This window comes from Desmodus rotundus, chromosome 2 (genome assembly GCF_022682495.2).
Source record: "Desmodus rotundus isolate HL8 chromosome 2, HLdesRot8A.1, whole genome shotgun sequence".
In the NCBI taxonomy this organism is placed as follows: Eukaryota; Metazoa; Chordata; class Mammalia; order Chiroptera; family Phyllostomidae; genus Desmodus; species Desmodus rotundus.
Genome location: NC_071388.1, coordinates 103,804,707 through 103,829,959, shown reverse-complemented (window position 1 = coordinate 103,829,959; position 25,253 = coordinate 103,804,707). Strand labels below are relative to the sequence as shown.

The window sequence follows — 25,253 nt, the reverse complement described above, 5'->3', positions numbered from 1 at the left end:
CAAGTGGTTTTTAGAATAGTCACAGAGTTATGCAACCATCATGTCACCCGTTTTAAAACATCTTCATCACCCCCGAGAGAAACCCTGTACCCATTAGTAGTCACTCCTCATTTCTCCCCAGCCCTCCTAGCCCAATGTAAATACTAATCTACTTTCTGTCTAAAAATTTACCTATTCTGGACATTAGATATAAATGGAATCATGTAAGTGGTCTTTTGTGGCAGGTTCTTTCAGTTAGCATAATGTGTTCCATGTTGTAGCATGCATCAGTACTGCATTCCCTTTTGTGGCTGAATGTCATCTGTTTCTTCAGGTATAACTTACATATGGAAAAGTGTACAAACCTTAATAGTACAGCTCAGTAAATGTTTACATATGTTTACATATGTGATCACCAGTATTCCCAGAAGACTTTCACAAGCCCTGTGCTAGTTAATATCCTCTTTTCCCAAATTTTCTCTTTGTCCTCTGGCTTCTATTTTTTATTAGCTTTGTCTTTTTTGACCATCATATAGATGAAATCATAGAATATGTATTATTTTGTGAATAGCATATACTTTTAGTGACTCTTCGCATGCTAACTTCTAGAGGATAAATTGTTCCCTCTAGTCTGTAGGAAAATCACTAATAAATTCAGAAAATTGTACATTTGGGTCCTTGATTTATTCTTACCTCTTTAAAAAAATGTGTTAAAAAGGATAACACACATCTAAAAATGAGTGTTTTGCTTATTTTATAGTTATAATGTTTTAAACTAAGCTTATATAAGTGATTTAAAAAAGAAATATACTTTAATTTTAAAACATTTAAAAAAATCTATCCTTATCTGAAAACAGGACAAAACAGTGTCTTCCCAGTTTCTGGATTTAGCCCAATTAGGATATGATGTGTTTAGAATTTAAAATTCTAAGGGAACATCACTACAGCCCAACAGAAATCAAAGGGGTGGTAAGGGAATATTATGACCAACTTTGTGTAAAAAATTTTGACAATTTAGATGAAATAGATTCCTAGAAAGAGACAATTTTATCAAAACTGACCCAAAATGAAATAGAAAATGTGCCCTGGCCAGGTAGCTCAGTTGGTTAGAGCATCGTCCCAATACACCAATGTTGTGGGTTTGATCCCCAGTCAGGGCACGTGCAAGAACAACCAATGACTGCATAAGTAATTGAAACAACTTATGTCTGTCTGTCTTTCTCTCCCCCGCTTTAAAATCAATAAATTAAAAAAAAATAGAAAATGTGAATAGATCTATCCCAAATAAAAAAAAACCAAAACTTGAATTAGTTTTTAAAAGTCTTCCTGCAAAGACAAGTCCAGGTCCAGATGGCTTTGCTGGTGAGTGCTATTCAACATTTAAGGAAGGAGAAATATCAATCCTATGCAAATACTTTCAGGAAATGGTGGAAAAGAGAACACTTACCTATTTTATGAGGCCAACTATCAAAGCCAGGAAATGCATCAGAAGAAAATTGTAGTTCAAAATCTCTCACAAATTTAGACACAAAGTTCGTGTTATATTAAATTGAATTTAGGGACATATACAATGATTTCTTATAATATGACCAAGAGGGTTTCACTTAGGTATTCAAGATTGGTTTAACATATTAAAATAATTTAATATACCATAATTAATAAAAGACAAAACCAAAATCCAACACCTGTTTATTATAAGGACTCTCAACAGACTGTAAAGAGAAGGGAGATTTTTCAACCTGATAAAGGCTATCTACAAAAACCTTACAGGTAATATAACCCTTAATGGTGAAAGATTGCCTCAGACTGGGAAGAAGGCAAGAATATTTGTCCTTCCCACTTCTATTCAACACTGTACTAGAAGTTCCAACTAGAGCAAGGAGGGGTAATAAAAGGAAATTAAAGACATCTAGATTGGAAAGGAGTAAGTAAAGCCGTCTTCATTCATAGACAACATCATCTCATATGTTGAAAATCCTAAGGGATCGACGAAACTGCTAGAATTAGTCATTGAGTTTAGCAAAGTCATAGGACATAAGATCAATATACGAGAAGAACTGAAATTATACGCACAGACACATACACTAGCAAGGAACAATCCAAAAATAAAATTAAGAAAACAGTTGCAGTCACAATAGCATCAAATAGAATAAAATAGGAATAAAGTTAACAAAAACTCCTGAGGAAGGCATTCCTTTATAAAGGAAAACCCATACCTGCCTTCTTATTTCAGCTCTGCCTCTAAGTAATGGCATATAATTCATGTAACTTCTCTGACCCTTGTTTTCCTCATGTTTAAGTTGAGGGTACCAAACTATTTATTGCACTACTTGCTTCACAGGGCTATTATGAGCATTAGAATGTATTTACAGTGCAAAGATTTACACAGTGATAATTGTACTCAGTAAAGTACACAGGAGCTGTTTGCCTTCGCAGTCCCTTAGTTGAAGCAATTTGAAATATACTTACAAACCTTGGCAGTTTAGACACATAGAACAGGGTTGGCTAGTTGTGCCATGCCTCAGAGGAGCCGTCATTCTGCGCCCAGTTAGTTGGGACTGTTCCCAGACACCTTGCTCAGTCTTTACCCTGAAATCACCATAAGACATTTATCTTTGAGACCATGATTTACCCATTTGGTAAAAGGTTGCCACTTTTACCTGTCATTTTTGGAATGTCTTTTTTTTTCTTCATGTTATGAAGTTTTAGGAGGAATTTTAGTCACTGTATGTTGAACAACTGATTGTTCTTTAAAGCTGTCATTTTTTGAGTATTTCAGTTTGTACCATTGAATTTAACTTTTTTTCCCTTCACTTTCCTCTTTTAAGGGCTTACGGCAGCCAGCTCCTTTTTCTGATGAAATTGAAGTAGACTTTAGTAAGCCCTATGTCAGGGTAACTATGGAAGAAGCCAGCAGAGGAACTCCTTGTAAGTAAAGGCGCAGTTATTTTGTTGTTTTGATATTGTTTTTAGCATTTAATTGTATTTATCAAATATATACCTACTTCTTATAGTCTTCCCTCAATTTACCTATAAAGGTCAGTTGGGACAAGGGGGATGAGTTCCTCCTATTTCCCTTGCTGTTTTTTTGGGAGGATAACTACACCATAGAATTTCATTTTTTTCTTCCTATTATGTACTTGTTTTCCAGGATGTTGTCACAGCTTTGAGAGATAGTAGTGCACACTTGCTTCCTGGGCCATGGTCACAGTTATGAGATATAGCAGAGCAGAGACAATAAGACATTATTAGCCTGAGCTGGATTTTAATTTTGTCTATTTTTACAGAGGTCTGAATAATATGTCAGGCTGTCTGTCACATTTTTAATAACCTTTGGAATTGTTCCCCACATCTTCCTTTCTATCAGCGAGTACCCTGGCTATGATGCTGTTGATCACAGAGGACAGAAATATCCCAAGTTGAGATTCTCCTCACTTAATTTTATCTTTATTGATATTATAATATTCCTGTTTTTTAAGACTCACTTTATTATTATCAAAGCTCATACTCTTTATTTGTATGCTTGGTTTACATAATATATGTATTCTAGATACATAGAATTGTATGTTTTGTGCAATTGGTTTTAGGGGTCATCGTAAATAGAAACTTCCATGAACATTTGTTGTGGATACAGAGTCTTATAGACAGCTATCCTGACTTCCTAATAAATTCTTCTATTCTCTCTTTTTTTTTCAATCCTTTTTTATTTCTTCCAGTTACTATGGTAAGTATTCTGTCTACTGTGTAAACATAGGTCTGGACTCAAACTCAGGCAAGCACTAGGGAATAAGAAGCAGTTATAGCCACAAATCTTTACAGAAGATGTCTGTGGTTACTTCTTAATTGTGTTAGCATATTTGCTCCCTGTTGTAAAACTGAGGATTAGTGAAATACAAATATAAAGTAATGCTGGGCAGTGTTAGGCCAGGGATCCCAATACCCCTGGACTATGTGTTGGCTATATGGCGTATAGTTTTTTTGGTTCTCAAAATTCCAGAGAATGCTTTCCTTTTGAAAAAGTGTTAATACATGTTGGTCATAAGCCTTCTGATTCATGATGTCATGTTTTGGGTTTGGCTTTCCTTTCTTGACTAATAGACAAGGCTAATGGAGCAGGTTAAATGACAACACGGAAAAACAGGCTGTATGTAACAGGATGTAATGGTGGGAGGTCACATTTCAAAAGCCACTGTTTAAACCGTTCAGGGGTCACATTCAGATATGATAGTAGAGTCTCTTGAAAGCAAGAACTGCTCACGTACTCTCTAATGACACTTGTTCAGAATGCAGTACCGCCCTCAGATCTGATCATGTTAACTGTGTTAGCTGGCTTGTTGCTAATCTGTCCATGCCACTTGTGATACATAAAATGTATGTGTGTGTAGATATACTTTTCACAAGTTTGGAAGCTTATAATTAACAAGCACTAACTAATAAATCTAATTTAAAAAATTTAGAGTAACAGAATTTTACAAGTAGTTTATTTTTGAGATAATATACTTTATACTCTCTTTATTATATGCACAAAGGAATTAAGGTCCACAGAAACTTAGAAACAAAAACTCCTCTACAGTAAAACAAATAATTAGTGATAGAATTGAAGCTAAATTCTAAGTATTTCCATCTTTGTGTTCTTTTAACCCTGGAGTAGTACAACTCTTCATAGACATCAGTTATTAACAATAGAAGACCATCGACCAACTGATTGTGTTTTAGGCTGTACAGATTAGCCTATAACGTTGGCCAGTCTAATTCTATCTCCAGTGTTTCTCCTATATCTCATTATGTATGTTCAGTTTGATATTAAATAGCCAATACTCTGGTTTCTCTTCAGATCGTATAAATCTTTTGCCTTTTAAATAGCTAAATAACTGACCAAATTCATGCCAGTGCTGGACAAGGGATAAACCAGTAGTAAATCCATATACACATACCATAGTGAACTTTAAACCAATAATCGGTACAAGGGAGCATTCCTCCCTCTACTCCCAGGTTTTCACTTAGGAGGTTAAGGGAGTACAAGAGGGAAGTCTGTGTACTCTAGGAGAAAACTCACTACCCAGAGGAAAAAAAAAAAACCAAATGTGGCTTGAGAGATGAGATTTATCTCCTTTGAAAGATTAAAAAAATCAGTGATATGTTCTCTTAGAGAAAGGAAGAAAAAGCAGAGTCTGAAGGGCACTGGAAATCTGTTAGGTAGGGACAAAATGTTTTGGTGATCGGTATTTGAGAGAATATATTGAAAGAGACCCCGGTCTGTTTGGCCTGAAGGAGCACATCTAGTGACTTAGCCAGCGGTAGTGCAAGGACTGAAGTTTGTAATCCAGATCAGAACCATTTCGAGAGTGAATCAGCTTGCTCTTAATAATACACTGAGACAACAGATATAAATCAGAGGGAAGGTATGGTTATCCTGGCCAATAGCCTCTTGGTGAAAGATGATAACTTGTGCTTTCTCCTCAGATTTTCTAGTTTAACAGTGGCCCCTTCTGGTCACTTGGTTAATATACCAGCCTGGGTTCACCAAAGACTTCAGTTGAAGTCAGAGGGAATTGAGAAGTTGGGAGGCTTAGGGAAACACTGAAGAGGGCAAGAAGCACATCTGGTGTTGGTCTAAGAGAAGGATTCAGTGGTGGCGCCGCCTGATATGGGATGATTAGTTACTGGCAAACAGCATTCTATGCTATTTTCACTATCAGGAAATCTCACTTTGCCCTTGATGTACACTAATACTAATGGCAAAAACAAAAACAAACAAACAAACAAAAACCAAACAAAATTACTCTTAATTTTTGTATTCTGTCCTTTATCTTTTATGATCAAATAAAGTGAGATCATAGCCACTCTGGACTTGTTTGGGAAAGATTGAAGTATATTAGTTACTTCATGGTCATTAATTCTAAAATGTAGATGAAAGATTATACTACTGAGGTTTTGTTTTGTTTTGCTTTGTTTTATAGATGAGGAAACTGAGGCTTAAAGAGGTTGAAAGTACAGAGGAGAGAGGGTGGTTGGCAAGCTTGAGTTACAACTTTTCTGACTTTTTAGTCCATTATTTTATTTCTCAGTTTTTCATTGTGTTGGTATATTTATTTTATTAAAAAATTGTATTACCTGTATTACAAAATCAATACCATGCCTAATATTCATAAAGTACCAAAAGGTATATAGAGTGAAATGTCTTCCTTTCACCACTGTCTCACAGCCACCTAGTATTCCTTTTATGGGCAACCAGTTTTACCAATTTCTTGTGGATATCTAAGCAAATAATGTACATATCCTCCTACCCTTTTAATGGATGTATCATGGTATAGTCAGTGTTCCATTGAAATTTAGGTTTTTTCCAAACTTTTGCTATTACAAACAATGCTGCAATGAATAACATACATTTTTACAAGTTTATCTGTGAGATATATTCCTAGAATTGGAATAGCTGGGCCAAAGGGCATAAGCATTTGTCATTTGACCTTTGATAAGATATTGCCTAAATGCCCATCTTAAGCTGTGTCAGTTTATATCAGCAAAGTATGAATTCTCAGTTTAAAAGCTACTTGCTTATGGATAAAGGTATCTGGAAATAAAAGTCCGTAAGCTTCCTGAGAACCAGTTTCCTCCCCCTTGATTTGTTTTCTTGATTCACCAGACAGGAGAGAGAGGTATCTTGTCCCCACTTTCAGTGTGTGTATCTGATAAGACTTTGGCCCTTCTTTCCCAGAGTGATGTATGTGCTCCTGCTCTTTCTGCTGCTACAGTGAAGTAGCTTTTCCTTTGTTCACATAGTGGGAATATTTTACTAGGACTTGTTAGATTTATCATTTGAAGCATGATGAACCATTATATGAATTTCATTCTCAGTGAATTTATTTGGATTTGGAATTAGTCTTGTGACCCAAGAGAACACTTCCTGGCTTTTCTTTCATAGCCCACTACCACAAAAAGTAAATTGACAGTTATTTTCTTGCTAACAGAGAGAAGAAAACCCCTAATATAAAGTCCTAAAATAATGTTTGATTTTCAAATCTTACATAAATAGTATATGACCCTCTACTGAGAAAGTATAACACATGCTCACTATCAAGGAGAAATGCTTGGCTCTGACTGGTGTGGCTCAGTTGGTGAGCATCATTCAGTAAAGCGAAAGGTCGCCAGATTCCTGGTCAGGTCACATGCTTGGGTTGCAGGTGTGTTTCCCAGTTGGGGCATATGTGAGAGGCAACTGACCGATGTTTCTCTCCCCCTTTTTTTCCCTCCCTTACCTTCTCTCTAAAAATAAGTAAAATCTGTTTTTTTAAAAAAGGAGAGATGCTTGAAGGAATTCCATCTGTTATCCCAGAGCAGGGACTGAGAAGCAATAAATTGATAACTGGTAAACTTACCTTCCTTCTTTCGTAATCTCACCTTTCTGGATCACTCCTTACTCTCTAGTCAATAGCAGGGAGGTTTATTTTCAAAGCAAAGCATTAGTAATTAGTATCCAAGGCAGCCTGAAAAAGAGAGCAAGCAGCCAGATTATAGTATAACTGTATTCTGTTTATATGCAACTGAAGTTTAAACATAAACTGAGGATTTTGAAGTTTCAACTTATCTGTTGTATAACTCTTCCCTTTCACTTCTAAAATAACTTTAAGAAAAAGCAATTGTGAAATCCAGTTACCTGAGCAGTTTGGTACAACCACTCTAACAAAGAGAGTTAATGGGTATGAAAAAGAGTCAAAAGAGTCTTTGTACATCTGTGATGTTTTTCCTCACAACCCCCAAATTAGGGCGACTATCCAGAGAACACCTTGAGAGAGGGGTATGCAAGGATGGAACAGTCACACAGTGCCATGTCCAATTTGCCAAATGTGAGATATTGAATCAGTGTATTTTTGTGAGAAATTTTCTTTTGGATTTAGGTGAGCGACCTGTAAGAGTTTATGCAGATGGAATATTTGACTTATTTCATTCTGGTCACGCCCGGGCTCTAATGCAAGCGAAGAACCTTTTTCCTAATACATACCTCATCGTGGGAGGTAAGGAAACACCTTTTATCTTTATAACCTGAGTATATTGGCTCTTGTTTTGGCTTTTAAATGAGGGATATAGTACAGCCTCTCTAAAACATGGTGTACAAACCTGGAGAGAGAGAAGTTCTAAGCCCTTTGACCTGAAATGTCCAGTGTTTATCTCACTGTTTTTAGCTGAGTGTCTGCAGTCATGGGACACTTCTCCTGCCTATTTAAGAATGACATTTACTCTGGATTTCAGTTTCTCATTTTGAATCAGCTGAATTACAAAATTCAGCTAAACAAATGTTACATGGTACAGTCCAGTCTTATAAAATTAGGATTCAAAAACATTTTTAAAAACTTAATTGATGCACTAATGCACTGCAGGTTTATTTCAAAGGCAAAGATGTTAGTCCTGTTGGAGCTTCTCTTCTCCAAAGTGTGAACATATTAGTGAGTGTTGCTCCTGGAGGTGTATTTTGGATTAGAAAAAGCATTGTTATCTGGATGCGCTACCTCCAGATTTTTCTCCAGGTGGGGAGAATGGTTACAGTCCTAGGAGAGGTTGGTGACTGAGGAGTGGTTAAGCAAAGGGAGCTTTGACTTACAACTTTCGGATATGGTGACCTCAGTTTGCAGTGATGAGCTAACGCACAACTTCAAAGGCTTCACCGTGATGAATGAAAACGAGCGCTATGATGCGGTGCAGCACTGCCGCTATGTGGACGAGGTGGTGAGGAACGCCCCCTGGACCCTGACGCCAGAGTTCCTGGCAGAACACCGGGTAAGAAACGGAGTACATGTCCCGGTTCCCTGTTTCAGAATTTCTTCCACTCTCAGGGCTTTTGGTAGTTGGTAGTTTTCCATTAGCCTTATTTTACTCCTAGCTTCTATGTAAATTTCACATAGAGGAGATGACAGTGATATTACTATTAATAATAGTCATCCCTGACATTTGGGGTTTGATGGTTTATAAGCACTTCTACATTTATTATATTTTAATTTGCTCCCCATAACAGTCCTGTTGCGTGATTATTATTTCCATTTTATATATGAGAACAAGGCCAGAGAGACCAAATAACCTGTCCCAATCACACTGTATCAGGTAGAAACTGAATGCATCAGTTAGGTTCTCCACCCCCACCGCCCCCACTGCACATTGTAGGTGTCCATCCTCATAGCATATCAGTCTCTTTGTTTTTTCCCCAGGTGACTATGAGGATACTTTTATTAAAGCTGGGGACAGTAAAACAAGGAAGGGCTTAGCATAGAAGAAGCAACAGAAGAGCCTAGGCTGGGTTACCTTAGCTCACTGGGAAGTCAGAGAAGAGGGGGCCTTGGGACGGGTTCAGAGAATAAGCCTGGGACAAGCTGCCAGCTGCCCGTTGCCTTAGAGCTTAGACATGTGCTTGTGGGGAAAGAAGTGGGGGAAGAAGTGGGAGAAGAAAGGAAAGGGAATGGCGGGGGCTGCTCCCCAGAGGGAGAGTACGACTGCTGGGATCAGTCTCTTTAGAATACACATAGCCCCAGCCATGCTCTTGGGTTCGCATCACAGGAAATCAGACAAACATAGACTTCTCTTGTGTTGACTTGAATTTAGTTTCAGGACTTTGATTTTGGACTACAAGTTGTATGCAGTCAGAAACAAGGGGGATATCTCACTTTTGCTGACTGAGTTGGTATTATAAAGCCCCTTACCTCTTTTTAATTCTCCCACATTAAAGCAACAGGTTACCTGTAAAAGGTAGGTAAAAAGATGAGAGGGATTTTTCAGGTCAGGTTGGGGACCTCAAGCTTGAGGAACCTGCAAGCATATCATCAGTTCTCTAGAGGGCTTGTATGGAAGGTTGAAAGTGAACTGTTCAATGAAACAGGAAGGAGCAGAGTTAGCCAAAGTGCTTCAAGAGCAATACTTTTGAAGCATAGGTCTGAAGCTAAGGGATATTTGTTATAACTGTTTAGGATTAGACACACCTTTTACAGTTTTCTAGCTTTTCTATGCCAACATTTAGCAGCCAATGGTACCAAAGGTGTAATGGGCAAGATTATTCTTAGTAACACAGGCAGGCAGGCCCAGGCAGAAGAGGTTAGAGGAACTTCTAATTTTGCTTTTCTTCTTGTTAGCAGTGTTTCCTCAGCCACAAGTCTTGCTTGCCCACCCAAGTTTCATTTTGTTACCTATGGATCCCTGATGAGTTGTTTATGGGTAACTGAGATGTTAGCTGAGAGTCCCTGACACAGTCCTGATGAGTCTGCTTCAAACTACAGTGGCCTCTGGGAGTTGGTTATGGGGTATTAGCAATCATGTTAGCAAAGGGTATATGGCTTATTCAGGAAGGAGTAAATAAGTGAGGTTTAGCATATTTCCCAGAAATATTATTGATCTCAGTGCCAGTGGTCTCTTCACTATTGTGAAAGGTATTGACACTAGTAAAATGGTGAATCCTGAGACCTAAAGGTCTTTTATGGCTTTGGATTTTGCATTTATCAGGAGTATAGATGTATCCATTCAAGTTCAAGGGTCCTTGGTTGCCATTTTATATTCCTACTCATCTCCAGGACTGAGAGAGGAACCAATTAACAAAGACATGACTTATTTCTCATAATTTCAGAAACTCTCATTTGGCAAATTCATATAGACCCAGGAGGATGAGGAGGTTTCCTTTCTTCTTTCCTCAGCTCCACCCACTAACTAGCACACCTAGCCCAATTTTCCAAGCATGGTGACTGGCATATAGTGTGCGGGTAGTGCCTTCAGTAGACCAGGAAAAGTAGCTAAAAAAAAGGAAACTAGCTGACTTCATATTTGTGATCTGTAAATAATTAAGTCGAGTGGCTTGTGAATGAAGCATAGAATTTATGAGCAAAGCAAAGAGAGATAAAGAGAAAATGTCCAATTAGGACTGGCCTTTCCTTTTTGTCCTTTTCCTGGACCTGAGTATGTACTGGTTCTTTCTGAATGGCTGGTATCCTGGGTTTTAAATGATATTTCCTTTTTTTCAGATTGATTTTGTAGCCCATGACGACATCCCTTATTCTTCTGCTGGAAGTGATGATGTTTATAAGCACATCAAGGAAGCAGGTGAGTAAGTTGATGTGCATTTTCAATTTATGAGTGAGTCTCAGGGGAAGTGACGGATTCATCCACATCGCTACTTTACAGAGAAAAGTCTGTACACTGAGAAATTCAACATCCACTTTCAGGTCACACTTTGGATAAGAGGTTAAGGTGAGCATAGTACCGAAATCCAGCAAATCTCAGTCTAAACTTATACTATTGATATCTCTTTTAATTTCAGGAAACCTTTCTCCAACTCCTTATTTTTCTTTTTTGTTTTCTTTTCTTTTTTTGTAGAGAATAAATATTTTATTCACTCTCCAAGAAATGAGAAGGGCATGGTGTGAAGAGATGCACCATCGTTAAGGAGTTGGGGCTTTCAGCTTTTATTGAATTATAATTAGATTAAAAGGGTGGGGGATGTTGCTGTTGTGTGGCCCCTGAGCTGTTGGGGCCTCAAAACACCAGAGTGCAGTTTGTTCCAATGTTATCTTCTGCCTGTAGCTGTAGGGAGCGGTTAGTTCTGTTCTTGCTTTCCAGTAATTTCCAGTCCTGGGGACAAGCTCAGAAGAGTAACATGGCAGTCATACTCAACAAGGTCATTGGCCTGCTCAGCAGATGGTGCCTTGATAGCAAATGGCACTGACTTTATCCTTTTATCCCCTTCTGGTTTAAAAATGGATTTCTTCTTCTTCTTTTTGTTTTTTTTGGAGGGTTTTTTTTTTTTTTGAAGTATATTTTACTGATTTTGCTTTTACAGTTTTCCTAATTTTCCTCCCTTTATCCCCCCTCCACCCTGCCCCCCACCCCCGGCCCTCCAGCTTTCTCCCCTCCCTTAGTTCATGTCCATGGGTTGTACATAAAAGTTCTTTGAGCTCTCTGTTTCCTGTGCCATTTTTGAGCTCTCCCCGTCTATTTTATGCCTACCAATTATGCTTCTTCTTCCTTGTACGTTTTCCCCCTAGTCCTCCCTTTCCCCACTGAAAACCCTCCATGTGATGCCCATTTCTCTGGTTCTGTTCCTGTTCTAGTTGTTTGCTTAGTTTTTGTTTTTGTTGTTTTTCTTTCTTTTATTTTTTTAGGTTCATTTGTTGATAGTTGTGAGTTTGTTGTCATTTTACTATTCATAGTTTTGACCTTCCTTTTCTTAGATAAGTTCCTTTAACATTTCATATAATGGCTGGGTGATGATGAACTCCTTGAACTTGACCTTATCTGGGAAGTACTTTATCTGCTCTTCCATTCTAAATGATAGCTTTGCTGGATAGAGTCATCTTGGATGCAGGTCCTTGCCTTTCATGACTTGGAATAATTCTTTACAGCCCCTTCTTGCCTGTAAGGTTTCTTTTCAGAAATCAGCTGACAGTCTTATGGGAACACCTTTCTAGGTAACTGTCTCCTTTTCTCTTGCTGCATTTAAGATTTTCTCCTTATCTTTAATCGTGAGTAATGTAATTATGATGTTCCCTGGTGTGTTCCTCCTTGGGTCCAACTCATTTGGGACTCTCTGGGCTTCCTAGACTTACTGGAAGTCTATTTCCTTTGCCGGATTGGGGAAGTTTTCCTTCATTATTTGTTCAAATAAGTGTTCAATTTCTTGCTGTTGTCCTTCTCCTTCTGGCACCCCTATAATTCGGATATTGGAACGTTTCAAGTTGTCAAAGGTTCAAAAGTCTCTTTTCATTTTTTTGAATTCTTTCTGTTCCACTTGGATGTTTATTTCTTCCTTTTGTTCCAAACCATTGATTTGAGTCCCGGTTTCCTTCCCATCACTGTTGGTTCCCTGAATATTTTGCTTTATTTGATTTTGGGTATCTATCATTTGTTTTTTCATTGTTCGACCAAGTTCAATCAGATCTGTGAGCATTTTTATTACCAGGGCTTAAAATTATCCATCATATAGGTTGGCTGTCTCTTCCTCGCTTAGCTCTCTTTTTGAGGTTTTGCTTTTTTCTTTCATTTTGGCCCTATTTCTTTGTTCCAGGCCCCTGATAAGTTGGTGGGCCATGGGGACGGGGCCTGAGGTATTTACCTGGGCAGGGCGACCCACCTGTGCTGCAGAGCTGCCTGTGGGGGAGGGGCCAGAGAGGGAGCAATGCAGCTCGCCTGCTTGTCTCTGTCTAGCCCACTTTTCAATGAACTCTCATGTGAGACTGGGAGTTTCTCCCACTGCGGCAACCGCACTAGTCCACAGCCACCTCTGAGTCTCAGTTTCCCCTTAAGTCAGCCCCTCCTGGGCAGCCTGCTGCCTCACAGCAGCCAGCCCTGCCTCCACGGTCCACTGCCTCACCTCGATTTCTCTCCATCTGCCCCCTTCCAAGTCTGGTGGTTCTGTTTGACTGTTTCTTTAATTCTGTGGTTGCTGGAATTCCATGCAATTTGGTTTTCTGGCACTTCTAGTTGTTTATTGATTTTAGATTGGTTGTTATCCTCCTTTTGGTTATGGGAGGAAGCAAAGGGTTTCTGCTTACACCTCTGTCTTGGCTGGAACTCCTCCCAATAAAATGGATTTATGTCCTTGCCCAGCTCTGGTTTTGGGGACTAGGGATGAAGGTCTCATCTTCTGTAACTACTTCAGGCAGGCTAGGTTTGTAGAGCTGTCCCTGCCTGTGGTCCAGGTATGGGTCATTAAAGAGAAGATGGTGGAATTGGACAGCCCATAAAGCAAAAGCTGTGGCTGGAGGCCATTTGTAGAGAATCTTGCAGAGCCTGGCTACTCTGTTGAATGAAGGATATGAGATATGTGAGGAGACATGGCCTAAAAATAAGAATAAAGAAAAAGGCTGCTATAGGTCCCAGGAGGGGAATTAGTCAGGAAAACCAACACCAGATACTGAACTTAAAATCCCAAAAAGGGAGAGGCAGAGTAGTAGGTGAATTTTGTATGGCTCACACTACATCAGTAGTTCTCAATAATTCCAAGTCAAAGGATGAAAGAAAAAAAAGAAACGTTAGCTTGGAAGAAAACTAGGAAAACTAGGATTCAATCAGTTTGTGGGTGACAATTGGGCCTTGTTATTTCCATTGAAACACAATTTCTCTCCCTAAAATCACCCTCATTTTATTAGAGAGACTGTATATAAATTTAGTTTTAATATGACCTGATTATTTGCATGAACACAACAAGAACAGCAATTAATTACACAGGCTTTTTCATATCTGCTTTGCTGGAATTTTTACAAGGAACCTTCAGATTGAATTTTAGTCAGCCTTTCAGGGCAAAGAAACTGAGTGACACATTTGCCATCTGGCTTTGTCTGAAATACCTATTAGTTTGAGCAGATTCCTCAAGTTCTTGAGGTTCCTTCCTTGCCATCTTTCAGGAAAGCAACCTTGGCTTCTTACCTGGAAGGACTTCCATAAACCACGTGACCAAGTAAGGTACCAGGCCATTTCCCAATGGGCTCTTATTGGCTTCAAAAGTCAATCTTAATTCTTTTTTTTAAGTATGGTTTATTGATTATGCTGTGTCCCATATTTTTCTCTCCTTTATCCACCTCCACCCTGTACCACCCCTCCCACCAGCATTCCCCAACCTTAGTTCATGTCCATGGGTCGTATATATAGTTCTTTGGCATCTTGCCTTTCATGACTCTGAATACTTCTTTCCAGCCCCTTTTTGCCTGTAAGGTTTCTTTTGAGAAATCAGCTCATAGTCTTATGGGAACTCCTTTGTAGGTAATTGTCCCCTTTTCTCTTGCTGCTTTTAAGATTCTCTCCTTATCTTTAATCTTGGGTAGTGTAATTATGATGTGCCATGGTATGTGTTTCCTTGGGTCCAACTTCTTTGGGACTCTCTGAGCTTCCTGGACTTCCTGGAATTCTATTTCCTTTGCCAGATTGGGGATGTTCTCCTTCATTATGTTTTCAGATAAGCTTTAAATTTCTTGCTCTTCCTCTTCTCCTTCTGGCACCCCTATGATTAAGATGTTGGAACATTTAACATCCTAAATGTTCCAACATTCTAATCATAAAAGTTAGGAGTTGTCCCAGAGGTTCCTAAGCCTCCCCTCATAATTTTGAATTCTTGTTTCTTCATTCTGTTCTGGTTGACTGTTTATTTCTTCCTTCTGGTCCAAATCGTTCATTTGAGTCCTGGTTTCCTTCCCATCACTGTTGGTTTCCTGTACATTTTCCTTTATTTCACTTTTCATAGCCTTCATATTTTCCTCTATTTTGCTCCCATACTCAACCAATTCTGTGAGCATCCTAATTACCATTGTTTTGAACTGTGCATCTGATACGGTGGCTATCTCTTCCTTGCTTAGTTGTATTTTTTCTGGAGCTTTGATCTGTTCTTTCATTGGGGCCATTTTTTCTTTTTGTCTCTGTGCGCCTGTTACATAGTAAGGGGTAGAGGCTTAGGTGTTCACCAGGGCTGGGTAACCCAGGTCACTGCATTGTGGGGCTGTATGTGGGGGAGGGGCCTGAGAGGAAACAATGAAGTTTGTTCAGCTCTCTGCCGGCTTTCAGTCACTTCTGCCACTATGCACAAGCAAATTGGGGCCTTCTGATGCTGATTCCCAGGTGGGTGGGTTTGTGTACATTCTGAACCCTGTGGGTCTCTCCAACGAACTCTCCTGTGAGACTGGGAGTTTCTCCCACTGCCGCCTCAACCCCCACAGGTTTTTTCAGTCAGAGGTTTTGAGGCTTTATTTCCCCTCACTGGAACCCTGGGTTGCACGGTCTGTCTCGCTTCCCAGTTGTTCCTCCCAGTTTATCTGCACGCAAATGTGGGACCACCCGTTCTGCCAGCCGCTGCCTCACCTGCCCCAGTCCTCTAGCTACCACCTTGCTGTGAGCCCTCTCCACCCAGCTGCCCACTCTGCCCCTCCTTCTGGTCTGGATGCTTGTTTCTTCTTTAACTCCTTGGTTGTTGGATTTCCGTACAGTTTGATTTTCTGTCAGTGCTGGTTGTTTTTTGTTTTTAAATTTGTTGTTGTCCTTCTTTTGGTTGTGCAAGGAGGCACATTGTGTCTACCTACACCTCCATCTTGGCTGGAAGTTGGATCTGTTCTTTCATTTGGGCCATTTCTTTGTCTCAGCTCACCTGTTATGTTGTAAAGGATGGAGCCTTAGGTATTCACTAGGGTGGGGCAACCCACATGGCTGCGTTGTGGTGCTGTATATAGGGGCAGGGGTTAGAGAGGGAACAGTGCCACTTGCTCAGCTCTTGGTTGGCTTTCATTCACTTCCCCCACTACCTACAAGCAAATTGAGCCCTTCTGGTGCTGATTCCTGGGTGGGGGTGGTTTGTGCATGTTCTAGGACCCTGTGGGTCTCTCCAACAAACTCACCTCTGATACTGGGAGTTTCTCCTGCTGCCACAACCCTACAGGTTTTTATAGTCAGTGGTTTTGAGGCTTTCTTTTCCCTCACTGGAACCCTGGGTTGCATGGTCTGCCTTGCTCCCCAGCTATTCCTCCTGGTTTATCCTCCCACAAATGTGGGACCGCTCAGTCCTCCAGCTAACGCCTTGTCACACGTCCTCTCTGCCCCTTCTACCGGTCTGAATGAATGTTTCTTCCTTACCTCCTTGGTTGTTGGACTTCCATACAATTTGATTTTCTGGCAGTTCTGTTTGTTTTTTGTTTTTAAATTTGTTGTTGTCTGTCTTTTGGTTGTGCAAGGAGGCACAGACTATCTACCTATGCCTCTCTCTTGGCCAGAAGTTATCAATCTTAATTCCTTAAGGTTTTCTGGTGACATCCAGAGTCCAGGCATGACTCTTTTGATTATAACATTCTAGACAAAGACTTGGCAAATAAAGGCACATTTGGAAACTGGTGCTATTACAAAGAGAACATACTCTTACTGAGTTTATACAAACAACCATATTGCCATGAAAATAGTACTTATGAAGAGTTGCTAAATTCTGGAGGGATTTAGGTAGGGAGAAAAATATAAATGTTTCAATATTGGTTATGAGGGTATAATTTACCAATTGTTCTAGGGGGGAAAAGTTTCCTTACATTTTGAAAAACAAAAATACTTAAAATTAGCAATATTTTGAATGAAGTCATATGAATAACAATTACCTTTAGTTCATTTAGCTGCATATAACCAATATTGTTTGTCTTATTTGCCAGTATGTCCATGAATTTATTCTAAGGATTGTATAAATCTTTATTTACTTCAAAGATATGACCTACTTAGACACCTGTAATTTAGAGTCCTTTTCGTGAACCTGTTTAAAGAAACATTTGTAAATGCAATAGAGTAAAACAGTGACTGTTTATAAATGACCAAATTTAAAATGACATAGTTGTAGATTTGATTAAAATGCAATTGATAAAGAACTTTGCTTTTCTGTAAAGTCTAATATTTCAGGATAAAAATTTCTTGGTAAGTAATATTTTACTTGTGACATAAAAGGACAATATAAAGTTCATATTTTTAGACTTAAGATACAGTCTTAATATATATAAAGACCAATATTAGAAATGCATGAGAGATAAAGGCAGGAGGAGCGGATGATCTGATCCAAGTGCCTATATTTTATGCTGCCCTTACAGGCGGCCTAAGACTGGATCGACTGCAGCTACAGGGAGGAGGCAAGAATGGAGACCCCATATTTTTCTTAATATTAGGGCCATATAGCTCCTCCTTTTCTTAACCCCTGTTCTCTGATTCATTCCTCTTTCTTTATGTCACTATCTCCAGATTTCCCTTAATAACAGCAGATTCTGCTTTTTGAGAAAAGAATGTTGTTCCCAGTTTCCATCTAGTCCTACTGCCTGAGCTAACCAGAATGTTAACCAGAGTGTTCATATGTGTTTTGGGGTTAGGCATGTTTGCTCCAACACAGAGGACAGAAGGTATCTCCACATCAGACATAATCACCCGAATTGTCCGGGACTATGATGTGTATGCCAGACGGAACCTACAGAGGGGCTACACGGCAAAGGAGCTCAATGTCAGCTTTATCAACGTGAGTTCCAACTTCATCCCAGAGTTCCCTGGCCCTATAAAGACACACGTTGCCTACCACTTCATCTGAACTGAACTTGCTTTTCAGTCTGCTATAATTATCTCCTGCAAAAGCTCAATGAATCATCTTTGCAGATAACACTATGCCAAGCTCTTTACAGATAGAATGAAACAGAAGGATTTTCTGCCTTTATGGTCTGGTATCAACACATTGATATAAAGACACACAGCTAATTAAATAAAGAAGAATATGTAACTTACAAAGTACAATATATATACTAAATACAATTAAAATAGTGGTTCTTAGCCTTTTTGTTTTTTGATTTGATGGTCTTTTGAAAATCTGTTGAAAGCTGTGGGTCCCCTGCCTGTGTGGATAGCAACACACATTTTGCATGCAATTTCTAAAGACATGTAGACCTAAGTTTTAAATTTTGATTTATGAAAGCCAATTTTTCTTTAGGTAAACATTGCTCTTTAGAAACAAACTGATGTATATTTTGTATATAAATTATCCCTTTATAAAGTTTATTTAAAAAGAAGCTGCTAACTATATCTTCTGCATTAGTAGTTTACCATGCTTCCTTATCTGTACCTCACTGTGAATTATGAATGGGTGAAATGGTTTCATCTGAATATGATTTATCTATGCAGATAAACCCTAACTGTTGTTAACTACCTACTACATAACTTTTTATCTATTTTCAGGTGTTTAAATTTTTTTTTAAGATTTTATTTATTTATTTTTTAGAGAGGGGAAGGGAGGGAGAAAGAAAGGGAGAGAAACATCAATGTGTGGTTGCCTCTCACGTGTCCCGACTGGGAACCTGGCCTGCAACCCAGGCATGTGCCCTGACTTGGAATTGAACCGGCAACCCTTTGGTTCACAGCCTGTACTCAATCCACTGAGCTATACCAGCCAGGGCAGGTGTTTAAAATTTTTTAACATATTTCCTTACCCCTTTATGATTAGGAAATAGGAGAATACTTTTCATTTGACTAAAGACTCCCCTCCTCACCCCCTATGTCCAGAGATATCCCATCATTCTCTCTTATCTTTAGGGAAGCTAGTAGGACCAAGCATATCATCTTTACTTTGTGAGACAGACCTCCAAATACTAAAAGTAACTCTTTTAAAATCATAGAATAAGCTAGTGATAGAGGAGAAAAATCTAATACAATAAATGAAATAAGTAAAAGATCTACTACTTCCACTTTCAACCTGTTATAATTGACTTATTCTTGGCAATATTTTGTGCAGTGATCTTGTTGCTCCCTTCACATCTCTGTCTAGAATGGGGTTTGGGTTATGTTTGGCATGTTTATGTTCTAAGTTCATATTTTTTCTTTAAAAATTTGACTTCATTTGCTTACATATATGTTACTAGACCTACCCTATGTATTTAGATTAGTCAGGGTTTCCAAGATGTTAAAATTATCACACTTTTGTATAAGATGACAATTCAGAGCATCTCTTCTCTGTTATTATGCTAGAGAAGTGTCGGAGAGATTAAGCAAAGTGAAATTGTAAAGAGTTAAAAAGTGTTAATAGAGCCCTGGCTGGTGTGGCTCAGTGGATTGAGTGCTGGCCTGTGAACCAAAGCATCACTGGTTTGATTCCCAGTCAGGGCACATGCCTGTGTTGCAGGGTAGGCTGCCAGTAGGGGGCGCATGAGACACAACCACACATTGATGTTTCTCTCCTTCTCCTCCCCTCTCTAAAATACATAAATGCAATCTTTAAAAAGAATCTTTAAAGAGAATTTATGGAAAAAGTGTCACTAGAGTGTTGAACCATGTTTCTTTGTCCCCTTTGGTATGAAAGGTCTGGGTAGGTATTACTTCTCAAAACAGTTCTTTCTTTACCTAGGAGAAGAAATACCACTTGCAGGAACGGGTTGACAAAGTAAAGAAGAAAGTGAAAGATGTGGAAGAAAAATCTAAAGAATTTGTTCAGAAGGTAGAGGAAAAAAGCATTGATCTCATTCAGAAATGGGAGGAGAAATCCCGAGAATTCATTGGAAATTTCCTGGAAATGTTTGGTCCAGAAGGAGCACTGGTATGTTCTTTCCTGCTGGATAATTGAGGGAATTGTCATGCTGTGGAAAGAATTATAGCATCCTTGACCAGAAAGGGACATGGACATTCAGAAGTTATTTAATCTGTTCCCCTTAGTGGGCAGAACTGTGTTTCATCTGTCCCCAAAAACTCCTTTGAAATCTTTCCAGAAAGAGGTTACATATTCTCCTAAATAATTTTGCCAGCTATCAATGTCCAAATTGGGTGACAAGATAAGAGAGTAGCCCTGCCCACTTGTACACTATAGTTATAGATAGAAGGAAAGGAACGAACAGGAAAAAGAAAGCTGCACTCCACTACAAACAGCTACTTCTATATTGCTGGGTGAGGTGGGAATTCTGCCCTTCAGGAGTAGCAAGTTCTCCTCAAGTCAGATAGAGGAGGGGTGTGTATATGGCTATTCAGCAAGTGAGCCCTAGGTTAGATATTAGGAAGGACCTGACTGTGAAGGTGTTTGGATACGAGAATAGATTATTCAGGGAAAATATGAATTCCCTCTTCAGAGAACTCTGAAATTCAGAGAGGTACCCTTTTGTGTGAATTAGTTCTTTTGTTCTTGCCTGGAGTCTGGACTACAAGCCAAGTAGGCTTTCAAGAATTCCATTGACATAGAAGTAGGATCAGGTGGCTGGAGAGCAGGTGGGAACCTTTAGATAAATCACATAACATAGACCACTTTAGGGAGAAAATTACTTAGAATTATAGCCATGTCCCTCGTCTGGCTTACTTGGTCACTTTCGACATTGCATAAGGCACTTGTGATAACTTGAAGTCTCAGGCATGCCAGTGGTGATTTAGTAGGATCCATAGGTTTCTTCTAACTCTTCCTTTGGTCTCTCCAGAAACATATGCTGAAAGAAGGGAAAGGCCGGATGCTGCAGGCCATCAGTCCAAAGCAGAGTCCCAGCAGCAGCCCTACTCGTGAACGCTCCCCCTCACCCTCTTTCCGATGGCCCTTCTCTGGCAAGACTTCCCCTCCTTCCTCCCCAGCAAACCTCTCCAGGCACAAGGCTGCAGCCTATGATATCAGTGAGGATGAAGAAGACTAATTTTTCATCCCTCCTTTCCTTTCCCCTCCCCGTGTCCCATCACCTTCAGAAGCTCTCTGTTGAATTCAAAATTGTGGTCCCAACAATAAACCTAAAGACAGCTACAAAAGAAAGACAATTGGGGCAAGAGGACCTCAGATGGGGGGAGCAGACCGCCCACCCTCCAAGAGACATCACCTACCCACACCGAGAAGGAGGCTGACTACACCTTAGAAGCCTGTTCTGCATCAGTGTACCCTTCCCACAGACTTCGCTTTACTGTTTATGTTCATGTGATATTGACAGGGAAATTGTCATTTTATTAATTTTTTTAAAAATCAATCTTTCAACTACAATTAATAGAACTAATTCTTTTGCCCCTGAGGAGTGGGCAGAAGGAAGTGGTAGAATACCCAGAGGCCTTTTCTTCCTGATACACTATAGGGTTTGCCTTCTGCTCTGAGGCAAATTGGCTGGCCAAGTCCTTCAAGCATTGACCATGCTGAGGAGTGACTTTGGGGCGGGCGGGGGTAGGGGAGGATATAGTTTTGGTTTCCTTAAAAAAAAAATACTCAAAGCCGGGTAGTAGTCACAAATCCCCTAACAGTATTGCTAGCACATGGGTCAGCGTGGCTGTGAGAAGGAGATCTAAGCCTAACTTTTCTTACTCCCTGAGGAGTTTCTTGTTGGACCCAGTGGGGTCCCTGAAGACACTGATGGCATCAGCTATGGCTTTTCTGCTGTGTTCATCTCAGAAAATTCTGTTGCTCGGTTATTTCGGAGCTCTTGTCGATCTCTTTCCTGTAATCTACTGTTAAAGGAAGGAACACTTTCAGGTTTACTGTGATCGTGGAGGGGGGTGGGGCAATACTCAATCCTACACAAAGTCATTTCAGGTTCCCTTTCCCCCTGGAGTTAGTCCCTGGTCCTGCTGCTCCTATTTCTATGCTCATTACCTAGCTTTTTACAAAGGGTGCTTTGTAAATGTCTGCAATTTTAACACGATCGGTTAATCCATGTTGCTCACATCACACTGAATATTTAGAGACCTTTGCATAGAGCATAGATGCAAAAGCATAAGGGAACGTCCACCTTCCTATCTTGACCTCTGCCCCTCTTAACATTCTTAAGAATTTTCTTCTTGACTGGAACCAGTGCTCCACAGGGTTTGTTTTCCTCTGAGAGTGGCAGCTGGCAGGGACTTATTTCCCTCCATCGCCCCTTCCAGCAAGCCACAAAGAAGGGTTCCCATTACAAGGATATGGTAAGGTCTCTCCCTCTCTTCCACATGTGCCTGGTAGTTATGGCCTCACCTCTCCTGTTAGGTTCCCTGGGGGTATTCATCACTTAAATTTCACATCAGAGAATGCTGAAGCTTCACACTTGCTATTGGGCTTGAGCTCATTTTAAACCTACAGCATCCTATACCTACATGACTTAGCAGATCATCTTCCACCAGTAATCCTGTAGCTGGGTTTAGGGGAAGGCTGCTTATGTCCAGGCCCCACCCTGTCACTCATAAATACCCCTTGTGGGGGTGGAGTTTTAGTGTTTTCAGCTAAGAAAACCACATTTTATCTTGCCTGTGCTAGGGCTGTGAGTATCTCATAGTCATCTCCCTTAACACTTCCTGGTAAAAGCTGCCTGCCTGCACACTGGGACTACCTAGGTTCTCAAAACCTAGGATCACCCAGAGGCAGAACGTGGCAGAGTAGAGGGACACGAGGGGAACCTCTTGTCCTGATGGCCTGTGAAAACTACATTTCTGTCTCCTCATGAAGTGCTACTTTTACTATCAAATCTGGTTTACATGAGCTTTGGCTTGGCATCCTTTTTTTTTGAAACATGAAGTTGATGTTTGCCTACATTACCCAGCTTCATATGATCATGTTTTAACTTTTCTGCTTTAATCTTCCTTTTGGGAATTTTGCCTATTTCCGTCTTATTCTCCCTGGTACAGAAAGGCAGGAAGTCACCTCTGAAGCCCACCTTCTTGTTCCCTCCAGGTACACATTATGCTGTATATTTTGAAAGGGAGATGCCCAGAAGGTGGTTTTCCTCCCTGTAGTCGCTCCTCTCAAGGATATTGTCTGGATCTCTGGTCTTTGGGCCCTCCTCCTCTGCTCTTTCAGTGCGCGGCTTTTGACATGCCTGGCCCTTGGAGTGTGACTTCTAGGCTGAAACCTCTGTGAGACTCCTAGTGCCGGCATGTGCACACATTCTTGGAAAACTCCTTTGCCCCTTTTGGTTGGTGAGTCTCTACAGCCTCAGTCTCCCTAACACCAGTATATTCCAATAATTTTGACAGAAAGCAAAAACTTTTATGGCATGGCATGTTAGCTACTTTGGGATAAATGTGATCCTCGGTGCTGGATAAGGATGGGTGGATGGAGGAAGCTGTTGGGATGATGCATTGTTTGATCACTTGTGCCTACTTAAATGGGGTTAGTGGTTTGCATACCACAGCCATACCTGTGACTTGTAAAGCTAATACTGATGTTTGAGGTTGTGGAGCTATTTCTGTGAATGCCACACACAAAGCTGTCAGCCTAAATAGGTCAAGTGTGGCAGAGATGGTAGATCTTTAAAATCTGGTTGGCCCCAGAATCTCTGAGTTGGCCCCACTGTGCAAGATGGAAGGAGAATGGAGAAGGAAGCCCTATCACTGGTGCCCAGCAGGTGCCGTTTCAGCAGTTCCCTTGAGATGACACGAGCAGGAAGTTTGATTTTTTCATATACTAGACTCAGTAGCACTGACAAATAGAGGTTGAAACTTTAGAGGACTAGAAATGGATCATTTGTACTGCTATAGCTGCTTCTGAGAGCTCCAGTCAAAGACCATTATTTTGCTGAGACTTGGGTAAAAAGGTTGGGGATGTGAGGAGGCTGAAAATCCTGAAGAGGAGAAAATATATGAGTGAGGGCAAGAGAACTTTTGACCTTTTCTGATTGCTGATAACTTCTTGGGCAGCACCTGAGTTACATTTTAAAAATTTTACTTGTGACCGCACAGCTGGTTAGGCAGTTTCTGGGTATTCCCTGTACAATAGATCTTCACAGTGCTTTTGTTACTCTTTCTTCAGTATTTTGATTTGTGGGTAACTTTTGATTTTTCTGAAGCTTATTGCCTAATCCTGTTCCAGGTGTCATACTTAAAATCTTTCCAAATCAATTATACTTTGCTGATTTTCTTTAATTCCCTAAAAGCCATAGCTTCTACATTTTCTGTCAGCATACACCAATACATGCAGGAAAAAAAGGAAAAAAAAACCCTCCCTTAACAATATTTTTAACTGATGGTATTTTTTAAGCTTACCAATATAAGTATTTTTGAAGGTTATATATTTTCAAATCATATGATGATTATTCTTGTTTTCTCTTATAGAATAGATTGTCATGGGGTAGAGAGTGGTCCCTAGCTTCTATTTATCTGAATAAGTAGAGCATGTTCTCAGGATTATACTATTAAATGCTAATTTTCTTTAAAAGAAGCAAGATTTTCTGTCTGCCAAACTTCGTACTCGGATTGGGGTGGAGAAGTACAAGTCTTAACATTAAGGATTACTCAGGTTGTGGTCCTTTAGGTTTGAAGCAGGATTTCCCACCCTCTTTTAGAGGCCCTGAATGTTTTGAACACGGAGACTTGATTGGTTGGATTTTTTTTTTTTTTTTTTGTATTGAGGAACCTGAAAGAAAAATAGCCTTGTAAAGAAATGCTGGCCTCGGCACAAAAGTTAACCCCATCACCAGAGCTGACATCCACAGGAATGGTTTCCTCAACTGGTGTCCAGTATATTGTTTTCCTGTCTGAGTGTTATTAATTTGTTCAGAGTTATTTTGGCTTTTGTCATTTAGCCAAATAAAAGCAAAGTGGTTTTACCTAATGTTTTATTTTCTGTGTTTTGACCTGATATACATTTGTATGATACATTTTATGTATTGGGATCTTTTTCCTGTACTCTCAATTCATTTGCTTTTGCACTCTAATTTATTTTCTCAAAATCAAGCTCCATGACCATATTATTGGGGATTCCTTTTTCAGCTTGGCACAGAAGATTTAAAAAGCCATTGTCCCACAAAGAGAGGCTGACCTGAATCTCACAGGTCTAATGTCATCTGTAAGGAAAAGAACACCTTCGATCTATTTCTTCAGAAGCCTGGTTCCTGTGAGATTTTGGGCTTGTACTATTT

At 39.8% G+C, this 25,253-nt stretch overlaps 1 protein-coding gene across 6 annotated transcripts in view; it reads left to right on the top strand.

The window, feature by feature from the left end:
• The window catches only part of PCYT1A (phosphate cytidylyltransferase 1A, choline), an 84,752-nt gene extending 59,811 nt beyond the window's left edge, over window positions 1–24,941 (top strand). For all 6 annotated transcript variants that reach the window (XM_024577938.3, XM_045185809.3, XM_024577939.3 and 3 more), the window contains 7 exons: window positions 2,808–2,907; window positions 7,875–7,991; window positions 8,600–8,751; window positions 10,971–11,049; window positions 17,814–17,956; window positions 19,826–20,014; window positions 20,877–24,941. In XM_024577938.3, coding sequence (XP_024433706.1) covers window positions 2,808–2,907; window positions 7,875–7,991; window positions 8,600–8,751; window positions 10,971–11,049; window positions 17,814–17,956; window positions 19,826–20,014; window positions 20,877–21,083 — 987 coding nt within the window. In that variant the 3' untranslated portion in view covers window positions 21,084–24,941. The remainder of the gene's footprint in view (window positions 1–2,807; window positions 2,908–7,874; window positions 7,992–8,599; window positions 8,752–10,970; window positions 11,050–17,813; window positions 17,957–19,825; window positions 20,015–20,876) is intronic.
• Window positions 24,942–25,253: the final 312 nt, after the last annotated feature.